The sequence below is a fragment of the Borostomias antarcticus genome (assembly GCF_949987555.1).
Source record: "Borostomias antarcticus genome assembly, chromosome: 37".
NCBI lineage: Eukaryota > Metazoa > Chordata > Actinopteri > Stomiiformes > Stomiidae > Borostomias > Borostomias antarcticus.
Genome location: NC_140270.1, coordinates 361920 through 382306, shown reverse-complemented (window position 1 = coordinate 382306; position 20387 = coordinate 361920). Strand labels below are relative to the sequence as shown.

The 20387-nt window shown below is 47.6% G+C and overlaps 2 protein-coding genes across 4 annotated transcripts; both read left to right on the top strand.

The window, feature by feature from the left end:
• Positions 1 to 298: 298 nt before the first annotated feature.
• Positions 299 to 3465, top strand: LOC311328081 (RNA-binding protein 4.1-like; the record flags this gene model as incomplete). The annotated part of the gene is made up of 3 exons (XM_084461202.1): positions 299 to 710; positions 1132 to 1921; positions 2160 to 3465. The coding sequence occupies 2 exons, from the start codon at positions 299 to 301 to the stop codon at positions 1902 to 1904; spliced, it is 1185 nt and encodes a 394-aa protein (XP_084317328.1). The 3' UTR covers positions 1905 to 1921; positions 2160 to 3465.
• Positions 3466 to 3886: 421 nt separating this feature from the next.
• sf1 (splicing factor 1) lies at positions 3887 to 19097 on the top strand (the record flags this gene model as incomplete). 3 transcript variants are annotated; one of them, XM_084461200.1, is made up of 13 exons in its annotated part: positions 3887 to 3897; positions 4471 to 4921; positions 8629 to 8797; positions 10790 to 10865; positions 14445 to 14597; positions 14737 to 14826; positions 15173 to 15356; positions 16186 to 16301; positions 16601 to 16708; positions 16845 to 17028; positions 17153 to 17450; positions 17767 to 17931; positions 18700 to 19031. In XM_084461200.1, exons 2-13 carry the CDS (start codon positions 4484 to 4486, stop codon positions 19029 to 19031), a joined length of 2313 nt encoding a protein of 770 aa, XP_084317326.1. In that variant the 5' UTR covers positions 3887 to 3897; positions 4471 to 4483. The 3 variants fall into 3 exon arrangements, with proteins under 3 accessions (XP_084317326.1, XP_084317325.1, XP_084317324.1); XM_084461198.1 differs by lacking the exons at positions 3887 to 3897; positions 4471 to 4921 and adding an exon at positions 7749 to 8162 and having other exon boundaries at positions 8666 to 8797; positions 18700 to 19097; XM_084461199.1 differs by lacking the exons at positions 8629 to 8797; positions 10790 to 10865; positions 14445 to 14597; ... (6 more) ...; positions 17767 to 17931; positions 18700 to 19031 and adding an exon at positions 5345 to 7298 and having other exon boundaries at positions 4471 to 4889.
• Between the last annotated feature and the right edge of the window lie 1290 nt (positions 19098 to 20387).

Genomic DNA, 20387 nt, shown 5'->3' with positions numbered 1-20387 from the left:
TATATGTAGTTATACATGCATATATATAGCTACATATATGTATGTATATAGTATATGTGGTATATTGTCAGTATTGCTTGAGTCACCAACAACTGGAACCAAATTCCTTGTGTGTTAACATACTTGACCAATAAATTTTATTCTGGTCTGATGTAAATATGACCACTTTACAGTGTAATCTCCAGGATTAGATGATTATTGCAGTGTTCTCTACATTCTTATGATGGACAGATGGCTAATCGGGACATATTTCCTCTTTTCCCCCCAGGACTTACATTGTTGTAGTTGAGATTTGAATATGGTGAAAATCTTTGTAGGCAATCTTGCCTCCAGCACCACAGAGGAGGAGCTGAGGAACCTCTTCTCCCAGTACGGCAAGATCTCCGAGTGTGACATCCTCAAGAATTATGGATTTGTCCACATGAACAGTCAGTCTGAAGCAGAGGAGGCCATTCGTAACCTCCACCATCACGAGTTGAATGGCGAGGCCATGAACGTGGAGATGAGCAAACGGAGACCCAAGTCCACCACCAAGTTGCATGTCAGCAACATCCCGGATGGGGTCACCGGCGAGGCCCTGAAAACCAAGTTTGAGGAGTACGGTCCGGTGGCAGAGTGTGACATAGTGAAGGACTACGCCTTTGTGCACATGGAGTGTGTGGAGGACGCCATGGAAGCCATCAGTAAGCTGGACAACACGGCCTTCCAAGGTGAACTTTTGGGCAGAATGGATGCTATACGTAGATATTCTAGTATACGTGTATTGGGATCGGCTTTGAATTGTATAGAGATCACACAATGATTAATTGCCTCTAGGTCTGTGTCCTCTCCATCACGGAGGGAATATTTATACTTAATAGGACTTAATTGACGGCTTGGACTGAAATGAATGAATGCTAATGTGAGCGGTGGTGAGAATTCTCCTCGTGGCGCTTTAAACCGTTAGCCGTAACAAAACATTTCACCTGTGGTGTAACACGTTTGCTGATGGCCTTGCTTCACTGAACCAGTTGATCATGAGAGGTTTCCTCACAATGAGGATTTTTTTTCTTCCTGTAGTCATGTAAGAACCAGTGGGGTTGCGTGTTTAGAGTCCAACCGTCTCATGGGTGTCTTCTCTCTCCTCACAAGGCAAGCTGCTGAGCGTACAGCTGTCCACCAGCCGGCTCCGCACCGCGCCGGGAATGGGAGACCAAACCGGCTGCTTTGTCTGCGGGAAACAGGGTCATTGGTCGAAAGACTGCCCGATCGGTCAGAACGGTAGCTATGGCGACGGCCCCGGAGGCGGTCCCATGAGGGGTCGGGGCCGCGGCAGGGGCTTCCCGCCACGGGGGCCCCCGGGGTTCGGCAGGGGAGGCGGTTACGGGATGCCCGGACCGTCTGATTATATGTTGGCGTACGGCGGAGGGGCAGGCTACCCGGGAGGGATACCGCCCCCTCCTCCTATTGGCCGTAGGCCTGGCTACGGGTCCGCCGGCGAGTACGGCGGCAGGGCGGTCGGCTCCTACCCCGAGAGGTCATCGGCGTACGGCGAGCGTGAGCGCTACGGCAGTGTAGACTACTACGAGAAGTACAGGGCCCGACCATACGGCTCTAGCTACTTTGAAGAGCGCCGCCTCTCCTATATCCCCCCACCCCCTCCCCCCTCCTCCCTGTCAAGGCTCTCTTCCTCCAGCCTCGATCCGTACGAGCGCCGGCCTATGCCCCCGGTGTCCGCGGCCGCCGCCGCCGCGGCGTACTACGCGCGGGACCGCAGCCCAATCAGACGAGTCCCCGTCGCCTCGGAGAGCTACACCTACGAGCGCTCACGGCTGTCCCCGGGGTCGTCCTCCAGAAGCGCCACCTACACCGTCGCTCGGGCCAGGGATCCCTATGCCGACGCGGCACGCTATGCTACTTACTAAAGCCACACACTGCCAAGGTGAGCCAAACGGAACTGTTAGCCTTATCGGTTTCTCTCTACGGTGTGAGAGTGTTACTGTAAATCAGGTAGACTGTATGACAGTGGAGACTGGGCACCTTAAAATCGGTTTTCATTTATTTCTTGAGTGAAGGAACTTTTGTCTCCCATCATGCACAGCTTTTAACGCCGTGATTCGGACCCGCGAGGCGGGCCCTCGTCGTTTTTCTCAAAAGGGAATGCTCTGCTCTTTTCCTAGGTGTGTATGTGAACCGCCGGACTTTTCCTTTGCCTCCATTCCTCCGAGCTGCACGGTTCCATCCAGCTGCGTGACGTGCCACAAACAAACAAACAAACCCGTTCGTGATTCGGGAACGTGTGACGTCGCGAGACTGACGCGGGTTCGGGAAAAATGGCGTTCGGCATCTTCCTGGCACCTGTGTGCTAGTCCCCCTCCCTCCCCCCTGCAGACAAATTGTCTTCTCAACTAACAAGTCAATGCTTCTTTACGAGCACATAATTTCTTTTATTTCACAGTTGTCAGTTGTGAGGGTTGTTGACTGTTTTGAACCGCGCTAATTGTGCGGTCTTTATCCAGTGTGATGTTTATACTAGCTTGCCCTACAGTTTTCCCCACTTGCTTTTTATTATAGACATGTTGGTCACTATTTTGATTTCATTTTAAACCTGTGTTTGTTTTTTCCCCCCTCACTTCCAGCGTATCCTCAACCTAAAGCGTATGATCCTCTGACTTTAGCACATTTGATACATAAGGATAAGGTGGTGATAATTTAGTGATTTATGAGCGAGGTCTTATTTAATCAGTTGTACAGCTAATCAATTAAATTTCTCGGTTATGTTATTGACAGTCAGTGGAGTCAATGTTTTTTTCTGTTGATGTGGTTTGCAAAACGCATCACGTTTTACAGCATCTGTATTCGCTCTGTACAGTGTTGTGTCATCCGTCGCGTCTTGATGCACACACTAAACTCTTAAGAAACGACCCCAAAACATACATTCCAACTTTTAGATCTATTAGGTGGATTTGAAGCATAGCGTAACTAAATCATTCGGTTAATTTACCATCTCATCAACGAGTGTTGACCTTTTCCCTCTCAAAACGAAACCCCCCGGTTTGTGTGGACGCATCATACACTTAATGATCACACACTGTGATTATGGTGCTTTCACGCCCTAAACTTGAGCCACACCATCACTAGCAAGTCCGCTTGTCCGTAATATAAAGTGTCACTGGACCCTCTCTGCCTCCTGTCTTTCACCCCCCAACAGAAGGCTTTGAGCTTCATATCTAAAACCTTGTTTATATAACACAACCGCGCCCATCAGGTTTTACTGAGCGCTTTTACCGGACAGGAAGGGGTCGAGCAGGAGCATGTCTGGAGAGAAATGGAGCAGCATAACTCAGGGCTTTTGCATCATCATCGAGATAACAGGTTGCTTGTGTTATCACTTTACGGTGCCTTTTGTGAGCTCAGTTGGGATTTGTTAAGAGTTGTATAAATAGGCATACTTCCCACAAAGGTCAAAGCGTGTATGTCTAATTGAATTTGTTTTTAATAAAACCTTATTTTGGTGACTTTTTATTTGGCTTGTTCTTTCAAATATCTACCCTCAAAACGTATAATTTGCAGCATTAGTGCAATCAATCTACAGGTAATTGAGTTAATTTACAAAAACGTGCGTTTTTATACTTTTTTTTTCTTCAATCAAATTGCAGTTGGGTTGTTTTGATTCTATACTATTGATATTAGATGTAAAGAATGATTCATGGCTCTAATAATGATTCAAGTCTCTGGAAGCCTTGGCTCACACACCCTCCATCCTGGTGCCTGGTTAGCCCGGCCTGCTGCTGTGTTAGCATGGTTAGCATCACGGTTAGCATAGCAGGCTAACTCCGGTCAGTAGCATGCGCATGCGCACACCGCGCCATTTCAGATTAGCTTGCGACTTTGCTGAGCCGAGACCTCCTGTGAAAGGTAACGTTACGAAATGACTATATTACTCAGCCTCTAGCAGTGCATATTAGTGAGGCTTTATACCAAATTATATTTTGAAACAATATAGCTGCTGGATGAGTGAAATAAGTTGGTGTAGTTTCGGTTTTATAGCATACCGTGAACGAATGGATCTGGCTAAGTGGACAAAAGCAACATTAGGCTAGCGTGATTGAAATGGAAGCCATACAGCCACGTCTAAATCCCATGATAAGTAATGATATGATTTATTTTGACTAAAAAACAAATGGCGTCGCAGCTGATCTAGGCTGCAGGTGTTGATGGCTATTCTATTGTTAGCAGCAGGCTGTTGTGGTTTGCCTGTGACTATATGGGCTGCAAGATTGCTTCCCTTTACGTTGCCATTTGCACTTACGCCTACGTTTGCTACTTACAGGATACTATGAATCAACTTTGTTTGTTTATCGCATTTCATACACAGAGGCAACACAATGCCCTTGTAATCAATTGACTCAGACGCAAGAATCAATATGCATGCATGGATTTGACTTTGTGTCATCTAATGTTAATCCTTTATTTCCTCTCTCACTGCAGTGAAGTAAGCACCATGGTGAAAATATTCATTGGGAACTTGTCACCAGACACCACAACAGATGAGCTGCGCTCTCTGTTCTCCCAGTATGGCAAGATCTCAGAGTGTGACATCGTTAAGAACTTTGGCTTCGTCCACATGGACGACAAGCCAGAGGCAGAAGAAGCCATCCGCAACCTCCACCACTACGAGCTGAACGGGCAGCCCATGAATGTGGAGCTCAGCCGGGGGAAACCCAAAGCCTCCACCAAGCTTCACGTGGGCAACATTGGCTGCACCAACCAGGAGCTGCGGGCCAAGTTCGAGGAGTACGGCCCGGTTGTGGAGTGTGACATAGTGAAGGACTACGCCTTTGTGCACATGGAGCGTGTGGAGGACGCCATGGAAGCCATCAGTAATCTGGACAACACGGCCTTCCAAGGTGAACTCTTTAGGCAGGGTGCGATTGGGCCAGTTCCCCCAGTTTAGGAACAGTTTCACACTGCTAATTGAACATGTGACATTCTGTTCACTAAGAAAGGTAAGGAAGGTAAGTCATTGACTCAGGTAAGTAAAGAGAAGAAAATATGAAGGACAGTCAACAACCCACTGACTTGAAAAGAAAGCTCCCAGTTCTTACCCTTATTGCAGACTCTAAATCTTTTCAGGCTGAACTGTACAACCCCTTGTTAGTCATTTAGATTGACGTCATGTATTACGGTGAGCAAAAGCAGGGATTCCAAATATACACTAGTTCACCAGCCTGTTATATAAAGCAGGGATTCCAAATATACACTAGTTCACCAGCCTGTTATATAAAGCAGGGATTCCAAATATACACTAGTTCACCAGCCTGTTAATATCGTGGCAAATTATTTTGCGTCTCTCTCTTTCAAGGCAAACTGATGAGTGTGAAGCTTTCGACTAGCCGCCTGCGTACTGCGCCCGGAATGGGGGAGAGGACGGGTTGTTATCGGTGCGGACAGGAAGGTCACTGGTCCAAAGAATGCCCCTTAGACCAGAACGGCAACTACAGAAACGATTCAGAGCCAAACAGCGACGGATACGGCGCCATCAGGTTCGATGAGGGCGGTCGCGGCCGGGGTTATCACCAGGGCTTCGGCGGCGGCGACCCGGGTTTCGCCGGCGGCTACGCTCCCGTGCACGGTTTCGCCAGGGGTTCTGCTTACGGCGGCGGTATGCCCGGGTACGGCCGGGGCGCGGGCTACGAGAGCGGCGCTATGAGTTACGGGGTTCCACCAGGTTACGGCATGAGTGCCGCGGCTGCCGAACATAGCATGGCCAGGATGTACGGCAGCGAGGCGGCGTACGGGAGCGGCGGCGCGGGCTACGGCGCGGTTCCAGGCTATCCGGCGCGGCGGTCCTACGACGACCGGGACCCGTATGGTGTCGTGGACTTCTACGAGAAGTACCGGGCTCGTCCTTTCGGTGGCAGTTATTTCGAGGAGTGCCGTTCTGTCCCCTTACCCGCCCCACCTCCCCCGTCCTCCTCCTCCGCCTCCTCGGCGGCCATTATGAGGGAGCGCCTGACGCCCTCTGGCCTCGACCCCTACGAGCGCCGTCCCCCCCTTCCTCCACCTACCCCCGCCGCCTCATACTTCACACGTGATCGGAGCCCGATCCGGAGAATCCCCGCTGAGGGGGAAGGCTTCGGGTTCGAGCGTTCGTGCCTCTCCCCAGGGTCCGCCCTCCCTAGGAACTCGACTTTCGACGTGCCGCGGAATCCCTACGACGAGCGGGCGCGCTACGCGTACTAACCCTCCTCCCACTCTGCCAGGTGAGAGCTGATTGGCTGTCAGAGGTTAGGTCAATGCTCAGCGAAGGTCATAGTCCCATGGGAAGCACATTACAATGTAACACTAGGTGTTCAGTAACTTACACTCAACACATACACATACAACATGCGTGCTTTCCCAAAAGTAACTGTCAAATGGGATATTGTGATTGGATGACATGATTACTTTGTGGTATGTTCTCTTCGCAGGTGTCGCTTCAACACGCGTGACAGACTCGTGTTCGGTCGGCCATCTTTTATGCCTCTCGCGATGCGTTTCAGCTTTGGCGTGATCTTGGCACGGCGTAGACTAATTGCAGTTATGTTGCCTCAAAACTGGCCATCTGTATGGTGTTCCAACTAATATTTAATTTAGCATCCATACTGTATTTCCACACTGATAGCAGAATATTCACTTTAGTACTGTTTAACAAGTAACAAATCAAATGCACGCTGTTTAATTTCAATGTGAGCTCTGCAATATATGTGTAGTAGTAGGGTAAGGGTAAAAGAACCCTATAAAAAGATTCCAAATGGAACCCTTTCAGTTCCGTAAGAACCATTTAGGGTTCTAAACAGCACCTGGAATCTTTTTTTTTTTAGATTTCTTCTCGTTACAAATGGATCTATAGGACTCTTATTTTCAGAGTGTAGTTGATTTAGTAGCAGATTTATAGCAGTTTTATGCAGTGTAACAAATCCTTTTCTGATTGATCATTTTTTCCTTTTAAGAGACCCATATTAAATCACGGAAATGTGTAGTTTGTGGTTTAAATATAATAGAAAATATGTTGAATGGAAGCATAGATAAACATGCACTTTGTTAGTGCGAATCCTTTGATAAGATAATTATGTACACTGCATGTAGTGCACTGCATGTGAGCCTGTGCTTCAACTGTGCCCGGTATGACAAATTCATGTCAAACAGGAACTAAGAAGTTAAAGTATTCACAATGAATTAGACACCTAATCACACAGCATGAATTTAGCACTCCAAATGTGAGTGTGTGAGTGAATGTGACATAAATCAGATATAAAACTTTCATTTATACCTGTAGCTCCATGCCATGAGTGCACAAATGTATTCAACAGTTTTTTTTTGTCGAGCTGAGTGATGACAGCAAATGTTTCTGTAGATCTGTTTCTCAATAAAAAAAAACACATCTTTGACAAAGGTATGGTGTAGTTATATTTCATTCATTATTGTCTTCATAAGTATATTGGCATAAACTATGTAGGTATAAGCACATGAAATCCCCCCCATGAGTCAGTGAAGGACGGCCGAAGAGCTCTGCCGTAAACGCGGATACGAATATCTAACCAGGGATAAGAAATGGTGATTGACGGAAGGAAGGAGCCAATCATGTGTCTGATAGCAGAGTGACTTTATTTCGCAGCCAATGAAAAGCGGGTTCGTTGCGGACGTTCCAGCACGTAGCCAATAGCAGAGCTGCACATAGCGGTTGAACCTCCCCCTAGTGTTCTCCCCGCGGTCACCGGGCGCCATCTTCTAGACAAGACTAAAACGTTGACGTCGACCGTCGAGTTGGGAAGAATCACACATCCGATTTTATAAAGAAACCGTAGTTTAGAACCGGACAAAATTTGAAACAGTTAAATATTTGAGTACGTTTGATATGGCAACGGGAGCGAACGCGACTCCCCTCGGGAAGCTGCACCCCAGCATCGGCGCCAAGCGGGGCTTCGAGTCCGGGCCCGGTGCTGGTCTGATGCCCCCTCCTCCCGGTCCCCCCGGTCCCCCCGGTCCGCCCGTACCCTTCCCCTCTCTCCAGACCTTCCAGCCGCCGATGCCCAACGTCTCGTTCCCGGTACCCAACCAGTTCCCCGCGGCGGCCGGTTTTCCCACCCTGGCTCCTCAACAACCACCCCCTCAAGTAGCCGCGATGCAGGCGCAGCCAGGTGAGATCACAACGAGCTATGCTAGCTGAGGTTAGCATGTTAGCACCAAGCTAACGGTTAGCACCAAGCTAGCTGGTTCCCACCAGGCTAACGGTTAGCACTAAGCTAACGGTTAGCACCAAGCTAGCTAGTTAGCACCAAGCTAGCTGGTCCCCACCAAGCTAACGGTTAGCACCAAGCTACTAACAACGTGGATAACGCAACTGATTCCTGTGTGTTCACCACGCGAGACCGCCTAGCAATAGTTAGCTTAATGCTAACGCTAGCTACATTGGTTAAATTGGATACGCGAATGCTATCTTGTTAGCGTTATGCTCAGTATTTCGATTTAAATGATTGACTTTATCACAGTTGTAATGATGCAAGCTTCGTTAAAGAGAGTTTCACGTTTATGCATGTGACGATTATAATATAAGTTAGCTTGCTAAGGCTAAGGTTAGCCTAATGACTTGGTTCCAGGAAATAGTCTGACCCCCTTGAAAAAACATGTGTCCTTTCTTTAGACTTCGGCCAGAAAAAGGCCAGGAAAAGGAGTCGTTGGAGCAGTGAGACCCCGGACCAGAAGACTGTCATCCCCGGCATGCCCACTGTGATCCCCCCCGGACTGACCCGGGATCAGGAACGGGCCTATATAGGTAACTGACCTGCCCATTATTTCATTGCAGTCATGCTTCTGATAGTTATTGTACAAGGTGCAGCTTTACAAGAGGGTGTTGAAGCTGTATCTCACTGTAGAACCAGTGCTCTGCGGGTGGAAACATGTTTTACATTTTGAAGTGTTATGTACAGTTCCTGTCCCAATTCTGAATCTCATCAGTTAGAGCAATGTGAACTAGACTTGACCTGCTTTCACAGCACTTTCAATGTCACCTGGAGAGAAGCTGTGTAACTAGTATTACTCATAACCTGTCCCTGTTGTCTACGGATACAGGCGCAACATCGCATCACTCTAACTGATGAAATTAATTATTCTTATCCATCGAGTACACTAACTTCTTGATGTGGAGTGTGTATGAAGGTCATTTTCCTGCTGAAGGAGTAGTGACTTGTCCTGTAGCAAATGTTTTTGTGGCGAGGTTTTGCATGCCATTGGACATACATTAAAACAAACTAATTAGCTAGTAGTAGTGTCGGACATCCACTGCTTGCTGTGCATTGTCTTGGGCTGTAGCGGGTCACTGTCTTGCCTGTCCCTCTGTAGCTCATCAACTGTCCCCTGGCATGGAGGGGTCGACTCATAATTGTCCTTGTAACATGCACAAAAATGCCTCTCACATTATAATGCTTATGAGTTTAATGTGTGAGCAATGCTGCTTCAATGGCACGACAAATTCCAATTTCAGTCTAGTCTTGTGGTGGTTTGACCTCTAATTACACCCCAAGTTATATTTACATTTATAGAAAGCTGTGTCTTTGACATGGGGTACACATCATTAGGTTTACCTACATCAGACTCATATGACCCTGATAATTTTTTAATACTACTTTTGATTTTAATATTGGTCTGTGACCAAACGAAAGGTAACAGATAAAGGCCAGTTTGACCAGTGTCACGGCAGCACTGTAGCACCACCACGCTGCCCTTATAGGCACTCTTAATGTGAAGCAAGCGAGTCCATGTCTGATGACCTTGTCAATAACAGAAGCTGTTATTGACGTACGTTCAGTCATATTAATGGCTGGTCTTCCTCGGGGTCTGTTAACATTCATCTCTGCCTTTCGTTTTGTTCTGTATCATTTTATCTTTTACTTTGCGTATTCACCAAGATGCACCCGACGCCCTGTGGGATATTAACAGGAAGTGGCAGTGCCAATTCACTGGGGCCGTCTTCATCTGTGGTGTAGCTTCCCAGTGGATCCAGAATAATCCTTTTGGTGAAGCACCCTTGGCGGGAGGGGGGTATGAATGGGGATGTTTTGTTAAGTGATTCATTATGTGCATGTTATGAGTACTCCCCCCCCCCTTGATATTCAGTGATTACAGTGCCCCCCCCCCCCCCCCCCCAGCTTTAGATGTTCTGAAGTGCAGAGTAACACATGAATGAAATTCCTGTTTTATTAGCCTTATTGCCGGACCAAGAACCAGGCATCTCCCTTAAATGCAAAGCCATGTTTAATTACTGACTGTAGACCTCCACTGGTACAAGGTGATTTAATAAACCTGTGAGGTTGGAAATACAGTACAAGATTGGCTGGCGTTTTATACGGAGGCGTGGTCTCTTGATCCAATCAAATGTTGCAATGTGTACCTGAACCCTTCCACCATCACTGGGCGGCCAAATTCTCCTGCACCTGCCCTTAAAACCTCACTTTGATAACCTTTTTGATTATATTGACTCTAGAATGAATATAGATTAATTCGGCGCTTCCATTTACCCAGAAATGCGGAAGGGTTTTCCATGTTGTTGAATCTGAAATTCAGAATTTAATTTTATTCCCCTCGTTTCTTTTTTTTTAACATAATGACTCATCATTCATTGTAATCATGTTTTTTCTTTGCCTCTCAAAGATATGAGACAGTGCTCTAATTTGAAAATGCACCGTCTCCCAGTTGATGTCTTATTGTGGTAACCCCATTTTTCTTCCATCCCTCTTGTTTTTTTCTTTCCTAACCTGAATTCTTCCAGTCCAACTGCAGATCGAAGACCTGACTCGTAAACTGCGTACAGGAGACCTGGGAATCCCTGTTAACCCTGAGGACAGGTTGGGAATACAGTTTTAAACCCCACGAACAGTAACATCTTTCTCTACCTTCTTGACGTTTCTTATGAAGCCAAATGTTGGGTCTTTTTGGTTGATCATGAGTCTCTTAGAGGATAATTGAGATGACATTAGACATTTAGATGTCAATACAGGCACTAGGTTAGATGTGTCCTGTAGTACAACAACTACAGTAGTAGTTTGGTGCACAGAAATCTTAATTATTTGCCAAGATGAAATATGGATGATTAGATAGATTAAGTTATTCGTTTTGATTAGTAACGTGATTTAAGTTATTAGCTTTGATTAGTAGGATGATTTAATGTTAAACTCAAACTGTTATGATAGTTCTAATTTGCTGTTGGTATGAGAGTAGCTAATAGGAAGGAGAAGTGTAGAAGTTGTATCTTAAGTGTTGAGTTATAGAGGTACTGCGAAGGTTCTACGGTTTCCTCACACATTCGTGTGGAGATGATTTTGAGGTTGAGTATCTAGCTGTCGGTTCACTACCGTAATCGTCCAGCCTAAAGAAATTCTTTAATGAGATTCTATCAGGGCTGTGCGATATATGACGATAGAACAATGTCTATCAACAGATTTCCCTCTATCGTTCCTATTGGCTCTCGTCCGGTCTGAGGTTATCCTGCTCTCGTCCGGTCTGAGGTTATCCTGCTCTCGTCCGGTCTGAGGTTATCCCGCTCTCGTCCGGTCTGAGGTTATCCCGCTCTCGTCCGGTCTGAGGTTATCCTGCTCTCGTCCGGTCTGAGGTTATCCCGCTCTCGTCCGGTCTGAGCTTATCACGCCTCACCGTTCTGTATAAAAGGCACCGACACGGAATGGAGAATTTTTTCTCCACCCTTGTGCGCGGAGATCGGAGCGAAGGCGTCGTTAAGGCGTCGTTCAGACAGAGCACGTTAAAGGAGTAGTAAAGGGAAAATGCACGTTTAGCCCTGTTTTAAGGTTACTTATGATCATATACAATGGTTCAGATCAAAACGTTGACAACTAGCACTTTTGAGAGTGATAATTGCTCTACCACCATTTTGGTCATACAATGGATGTGGGTGGGCATCTTGAAAAATCATTCAGCCTAGCAACATAAACAATAACAAAAGCTACCGTAAGTAGTTCCGCTTCCTGAATCCCCTCTGCGGATTGATCTATATATCTACAACGGTCGCGTCAATACAAGTCAATGGATTTCATAAAATGATCAATAAAACCCTACAGGATTCAGACTTTGCTGCGAAACCCTCGGTGAGCTTCTTGTCTTTGAAATGGAGAGTTTAACATGTTTTTGAATGATTTTTCAAAATGCCCATCCACATCCATTGTATGACCAAAACGGTGGTAGAGCAATTATCAGACTTTCTCAAAAGTGCTAGTTTTGTCTCTGACTAGCTGTAGTTTGGACATTTTTGCAGTTTAAAAGGTCATGCAAAATTTTTTTTTTAATTCAAAATTACTGAGATACAGCACACTATTTAATGATATATATCATTAGTGAGATATGAAGTAACCCATATCGTGATAGGAGATTTCGTCCATATCGCACAGCCCTAGATTATATCACATTTCTCTTACGCTCAACAGATTTTCCATTGACAGATGACATTGTACATAAATTATGCAATACGTTTGTTTCATCTGTCATGAGACAATTACTTAGACCCTCATATAAAATATTTAGATATAAGAAATATTTTATTTATCAGTAAAATACTGTTTAAAAGGATGGGGGTAAATCCATTTTATTTCCATCGATGTAGGAATGAGTGATTCAAACCCAAGATTTGAACAATAGTCCAACCCTCACGTGATGTGTAGCAGTCATGATGGGTTGAATGAGTGAACAGTGTGTGGATGCGTCTGGTGTTGAACTGTTGGATCATGCATCTTTAATTTAAGATGTTCTTATACAGGTCCGAAGGTTTTTTTTCTGTCTCTAACCGCTTATGAATTTTAGTGGTTCAGTCGAGATCTTGAACAATCTCATAGTCTTTGTCTTAGTTAATGAAGGAAGGAGATTTAATATTTCAATACTCAGGATAAATTAATGAGTGGCTAGTTCTGATCTTAATATTGTCTCAGAGGGTCTTTATAATAACCTTTGGTGAAACTAAACGTATTTACTTCTGGCAGTACTTGATATGATGTTTTGCCTTTTTCTTGGCACATCTCATGCAGTGGTCCAACCCCTGCTACAGTCGGTTCCACACTCGAACCCTGTCCAATGAACTATTAACCGTTGGATGTTTTCCCATGGTCATTAATGGTTCCCCATTATGAGGCCTCTGCAGCTCCTCCCACCAACGGAGTTTCACCGTATTCCAGGCGGACTGTTGGGCTCTCGGAGGAGAACTCTGAGACCTGACTATTCCGGAATGACCCACTATTCCGGATTGACCCACCAGCTCCTATGTAGTCGTTTGCATAAGCATCTATTTCAAATGTCATTGTTCCCGATAAGAGTGTGACATCTCTGTTGGCCACACCCCCCTGGCGTTTTGTACATGATAGTTTCTCATAATCTTTAATCAGACATTTCCACAGCGGCAACAATAAGCTCATTGCAGGTCTTTAATAGACACTTCCGCGCTGTAATATGAAGCCATTAAGGGGAGTGTTCCAGGTTGTCAACGCTGGAAGTTTCGAGCGTAAAAAAAAAACACAAAAAAAACACCAACTTATTTTTTTTAAATTTATTTTTCTTCCTCCTCTGAATTGTCCATCAACCCAGGGACAAATGTGGCTCTCTGTGTGGGGGGGTGCGCAGGAAAGGGTTAACGTCTAATCACAATTCCTTTTCTCTAACCCAAATTACCCCTCGTCACCTTAACCTTTTTCAAGCACAGAGCCTCCTTAACGCAGCAAAGCAGATTTTCAGCATCCCAGGGGGCAGGTTCGGACCCCCCTCTCCACGGCAACTCCAAATATGGCACCGTTCTCCCAATGCCAGCGGTTCCTTTTAGGACTGCGTTTGTTTTTTTTTGTTTTTCCCGCTGCTTTTCATTGGCCACGTCCTGTATGCAGGTTTAGCGAATGGCCTTTTTTTTTGGATAGGTTGCATTTAAATAGAGGCGACTGACCCTCCAGAATTAGTTTTATTTACATTCCCCCCCCTCTGTGCTTCTTGTCACTGACCATCAGAGGGTTGCAGTTTCAATCTTCATTTGGCTTGTTGCTAATTTTTTATGGACCTTGAATTTAATGACCCCAATTGGCCTAAGATGCTACTATCTAATGTAGCAGCTGCAATTACAATTTAGAATGCTGCTTTGGCATGTATCTCATAGCTAGCCCCTATGAGACATTTGTTTTTCCCCCTTAGTGACCAACTGTTACCGTAAATATTGTATTTTGCCTCCCCTTCCCTTTTAATGAGAAGTGGCTCTGGGAAATTGATCAACTCTTCCCCAGTCGTGGGTTTCTTAAGTAATCAGATGCTATTCTTAAGGCCTAGTTTAGACATAGGGAATGTGTACATCTGTGGTGTGCTTCCATCGGGTTCAACCGGAGGTTTTAACATGTCTTGCTTTCTATGTCCTCTCCCGCCCCCCCGCTCCCGCTCCCTCCCCTCAGGTCTCCGTCCCCGGAGCCCATCTACAACAGCGAGGGCAAGAGGCTGAACACGCGCGAGTACCGCACGCGCAAGAAGCTGGAGGAGGAGCGCCACTCGCTCATCACCGAGATGGTGGGCCTCAACCCCGAGTTCAAACCCCCTGCCGACTACAAGTATGAGCAGCCATTCTCCTAATATCCTCGTATCCTCGTTTGTGTACATGGCTTAAAATACACTTGAGTAAACAAAGCTGTTTGTGCTACAGTGCTACAGTCTCCCTCCCCCTAACCAAACGTCACGTGTCCCATCCAGGCCACCAGCCACCAGGGTCAATGATAAGGTGATGATCCCGCAGGACGAGTACCCGGAGATCAACTTTGTGGGCCTTCTGATCGGGCCGCGGTGAGTAGTTCCTCCGGATGGATCGTTCCCTCCCGTTGAGGTTCTGTGTTTATAGCCCTGGGCGGACATGTTCTTGGATTCGTCCCAAGCAGGAGACTTACTGCAGTCCGGTGTGAGACAAGCTCTCACAATACATTACATTTACTTTACATTAGTCACTTAGCAGACGCTTTTATCCAAAGAGACTTACGGTAATTGCGTTTAACGTGAAAAACTTAACTTAACGTTAAGCGTTGATTTAATTAATTTCTAAACAAGTGGCTAAGAGTGTAATCTAATGCCAGAATGAAGCCAGAGTAGCAGAGGCTCACGTTGTTCCCTGTTCCCCCCCCCCTCCCCCTGGCAGCGGTAACACCCTGAAGAACATAGAGAAGGAGTGCTGTGCCAAGATCATGATCCGTGGCAAGGGCTCGGTGAAGGAGGGCAAGGTGGGCCGCAAGGACGGCCAGATGCTGCCGGGCGAGGACGAGCCCCTGCACGCCCTGGTCACCGCCAACACCATGGACAACGTCAAGAAAGCCGTGGAGCAGGTTGGTGCCGTTCAGACCCAGGCCTCCCACACCCCCCCGCCGCACGGGCTCGTCATGGTTGTTGGTTTTCGGTCACGCGCCGCGCGATCGCCGACAGATCAGCTCAACACCGCTGTTCTCCGCCCCCACCGCCGTGTTTCCTATTTGGTTAACTTTGGCATGTCAGCGCCCACTCGTTACAATCTGCCCCTCCGCATGCACAGAGAGGAATCTGGTTTCAATTCACGTGAAGAGAGTAGGGAGGAGGGAGGTCATGGGATATAGCCCGGTGTTGCCAACTTCGTGACTTTGTCGCTATATCTGGCGACTTAATTAGTCAAAAGAGACCAGCGACAAATCGAGCGAGTTTTTCTGGTAATTACGATGGAAACGATCGTGTTGACGGCATCCGGGATATCCTGTTCCCAGGTTCACGTTCTAACCGAGCTGATGGGAAAAACGATGTTCCGTGTTTATGTAATTCAAAACACTCCCGTCTCGCCGGTCGATAACGCCAGCTGGGGTTTGTGCTGTGAAATGGTGAAATAATGAGTGGCTACTATGAAAACTCCCAAGTCCCATCGTTGTGGGCAGAATTCGCGAGTTCCTTTTCGTGCGGGCCGGCAGCGAATGGGTAGCGGCCCGGTATTTGGGGACCGATGGCCTCGACGGTGTTACCGGCAACACCGGCGTTGTCATGGGTTTATTAGTCGGTGGATAAAAATCCACACCGTGACATCCCTACCCCCGCACCCACCCGCTTGCTGACGCGACGCTGGCGGTAGTAGGTGAAGTTGTGAATTCCGTGTGGAGAAACGCCCAGTGAGGGAATGTACATGTCGTCCCCCAGATCCGTAACATCCTGAAGCAGGGCATCGAGACGCCGGAGGATCAGAACGACCTGCGCAAGATGCAGCTGAGGGAACTCGCCCGGCTCAACGGCACCTTGAGAGAGGACGACAACAGGTCAGGACCAGTCACGATCAGGGGATATTCACAAACCGCCCAGAATTCCCCACAGGAATTAATGGGAATAAACTAAACTTATTTGTGGGAATTTACAGGAATAAATTCTGTTTTCAGTTTATTCCCGTTTAAGTCCCATTAATTTCCATGGGAAGTTTGGGAATATTCCCGACTTTTCCAACCCTCTGACTTAGTGGGGACTGACTGTCAGTCGTCCCACGTTGTTCCATATGTTCCAAAGTGAAACGCCCCCCTCTCTCCGCTGCCCCCCCCTCTCTCCGCTGCCCCCCCCCCCCCAGGATCCTGCGCCCCTGGCAGAGCACCGAGCCTCGCAGCATCACCAACACCACCCTCTGTACCAAGTGTGGCGGAGCGGGACACATCTCCTCCGACTGCAAGTTCACCAGGTAAACATTAAGCTTATTTTGCTTAGATCCCAATTTGCAATTATTATTTTTTGTCTCTCTCCTTATAATCAGGGTCTTATTTGTATCCCCTGATTAATCTTGGTAATGTCTCCGTCCCCCCCCCCGTCCCCCCCAGTTCATTTTCAACCCACAGGACGGGCGAGCCCCCCCAGTCAGCGCAGGACAAGGCTCGCATGGACAAGGAGTACCTGTCCCTCATGGCTGAGCTGGGCGAGGCCCCGGTCCCCTCCTCCGGCGGGGGACACTCCAACAACCACGGCCCCCGCGGCTCGGGACAAAACAACAACCAGCCCCCGCCGGTCAGTCTCACACACACACACACACACACACACACACACACACACACACACACAGGTTGAACATATGGACCACCGCTGTGTTGGGGGATGTTCTAATGCGTCTGAATCTCCTGTCCGGTTGCAGAGCCGTCCTCCATGGATGAACTCGGGTCAGTCAGGGGAGAGGAACTACCATAACATGCACGGAGGAGGAGGAGGAGGACACGGAGGAGGAGGAGGACACGGAGGGGGACACGGAGGAGGCCACGGAGGGGGCCACGGAGGACACGGAGGACACGGAGGACACCACAGCTTCCCGCCGCCCATGCAGAGCATGGGAGGGCCCCCCATGCCCCCCAACCCCAACGGCCTGCCCCCGCCGTGGATGCAGCCTCCGCCCCCACCGATGAGCCAGGGCCACGGACACCACGGGCACCACATGGGTGAGAGCCTTTTAACCCTGAAAATAAAGTGACAACATTTCGAATATTAATTGGATTTTCCCTATAATACTAGAAAGCGCAGTTTCTCAGCTTTCAGCAAGTGTTGGAGTGAGGAATTTTTTAGATTTGTTAGATTTTTTTTTTAATATTATTAAATATTTGTTAGATATTTTTTAAAATGTTGCCGGTGACGTGGTCGTATTAAAAGGGTTAATTAGTTCACTTGAATTCAGGACGGTGCTTAATTAAGTCTTTTATCAAGTCTGCCAGTCCTTAACGCAGCTCCTAAAAACATTTTTTCCCGTCCTTCCCGTAGGTCTGCTGCCCCCCCCAATGGGAATGATGCCCCCCCCTCCGCCGCCCCCCAACAACCAGCCGCCCCCGCCCCCCTCAGGCCCCCTGCCGCCGTGGCAACAGCAGGCCCCGCCCCCCCCTCCGACCAGCAGCATGGCGACCAGTGCGCAGCTGCCATGGCAACAGAGTAAGTACACACTGAGCAGTCATTGTTTCTTCAGGTCTTGGCAGCTCACACACACGGCTAGTGTTCTCAGTCTAGTGTGTGTGTGTGTGTGTGTGTGTGTGTGTGTGTGTGTGTGTGTGTGTGTGTGTGTGTGTGTGTGTGTGTGTGTGTGTGTGTGTGTGTGTGTGTGTGTGTGTGTGTGTGTGTGTGTGTGTGTGTGTGTGTGTGTGTGTGTGTGGAACTCTGTTCTCCTCTGTTCTCCTTTTAGTATTTCATATAGGTTTAAATAAAATATGACTTATCTTGGATCGTAGAGCCCGCGGTATACTTGCTTTTTAACTACGCGTTCCTTTTGGAGTGTAAGGTTGCGATCGCACCAGAAAGTCCGAACCGAGGACCAGACCAAACGAGCGAAGTTGCAACATTGTTGCAGTTTTTTTTTTTTGTCTGGTTCGCTTTCACACGGTCATTTGTGTAATCGAACCAACACGTAAACGAATGTCATGCGGTCGTACAGGTTGCTCATCTATTGGCTAGAAAAATTAAGAGGGAAAATCTATCATTATATATCACACCTCTCCAAACGAAGCGGAGCAAACTTTTTTTTTTGTCCGATAGTCCGATTCCAAACGGATCAAATGTGTAGGTGTGAACACACCCAGTTGGCCGTGCAGCTCTTCAGTAATTTAACACACCACAAAAATAGCCGCTTGTGTCCGCGTCCGCTATGTGTCTTCAGCCTGTAGTACGTGTCCTGTCCTGTCCTAACATAAGCAGTGTCCTCCACAGATACCAGCACCACGTCCAGCCCCGGCGCTGGCAGCCTGCCCCCCTGGCAGCAGCCCCAGCCCTCCTCGGCCTCCGCCGCCCAGCCCCCTCCGCCCATGGGCACCCCCTCCATGGTGCCCCCTCCCCCCGGGGTCCAGCCCCCTCTGCCCCCCGGCGCCCCGCCCCCCCCTCCGCCCCCGCCGCCCGGCTCGGCCGGCATGATGTACGCCCCGCCCCCTCCCCCGCCGCCCATGGACCCTTCCAATTTCGTGACCATGATGGGGATGGGGGTGCCGGGGATGCCGCCCTTCGGCATGCCCCCCGCGCCACCCCCTCCACCCCCCCAGAATTGATCTCCCACCACAGACCCCCCCCCATCCTGGTCCCTTGTCAACCCCCCCCCCCCCCCCACCAATGTTGTCCCAGCCCCACAGCTCACCATCCACAGACTGAGACCGTCGTTCTGCACCGGAAGGAAGTCTAGTTTTGTTCAGTGAAAATGCTATAGCCTGTACCTTTCTCTTAACAGTCTCGCTATGATGAGAAGCGAGACGTGTGTGGTTGAATTTGTAAATTAACTTAATTTTTTTTTTGTTCATCCTGTTCATAAAAGTTAAGTGTTTTGATCGCGACACTTGTTGTTTGCATCGTATGGTATGGTATGCATTGTATCTATTTTGCAGGGGCCTCTTTCTTGATTTAACGTTGAATTTGGCAGATAAATCACCTCAAACTGTTGATTGTTTTGCTGCCTGATTGGTATAATTACTGAACGTACAGTCATGTTCAAATTAAAGTTTTCAAACTTTTGGACTGGTGGTGATCGATTTTAAAAAGAGGCAGTTTTTTTTTTCTCTCTCCACTTTTTAATTTTTTTTTTAATCTAATGTTTCATACTTCAGATTCCGTGGCCAGTTTTCAAGTGTGGCGTACCAGATAGGTTTCCTTCATCGTCAGTACCACCCAATTGCTTCGGGTTTCCATCAGATAGATATTTTTGTAACCGAACCAGATATTGTCATGAAGAATTTTTTGGATGTTTGAGCAATATATATATCTATGATTTCAGCTCTCCCACTGTCCGAATGTCATTTTTATCTGCATTACAGCTAACGTAGCTTCCCCTAGCCATACATGCTAACCCAACTACCCACGGAGGGCAGAGAGAAGTATGTTGTATAACCTACTGCTGTCTTTTGATATTCCCTGGACTCGTTGAAATCTAAGGGAGGCTGATTGAATGCTTGGTCTGTATACACCCCCCTGTCCCCTGTAAACACCCCCCTACCCCTGTATACACCCCCCTAACCCCTGTAAACACCCCCCTACCCCCTGCTTCCAGACCTGTGCAGTGTTCTTAAATGCTTCAGCTTAACAGCCTGTCTGTCCCCTTTAAGTTTCACTTTATAGGGGGAAAAAATAAGATGACATTATACAATTGTATTTTTATTACTCTTTTTGGAATTGGTTTGTCAAGCCTTGTGTTGGGTCTAGCCTGATTGAATAGTTATTGAAATGTTGCTCAGTTGTTATTAAATTGATCATCTTGAACTATGTGTGGTCAGTTATTTATTTTCCCACCAGAGCTGTGAAGATCCTGCAAGCACCCTCTCCTAATTCATAGAAATGGGGTTCTATGAACACACAATCAAACAAGATGCTTAAGGCATAAGAAGTTAGGCTGGTTGTGGAGTGTAAATGTGGGTTGG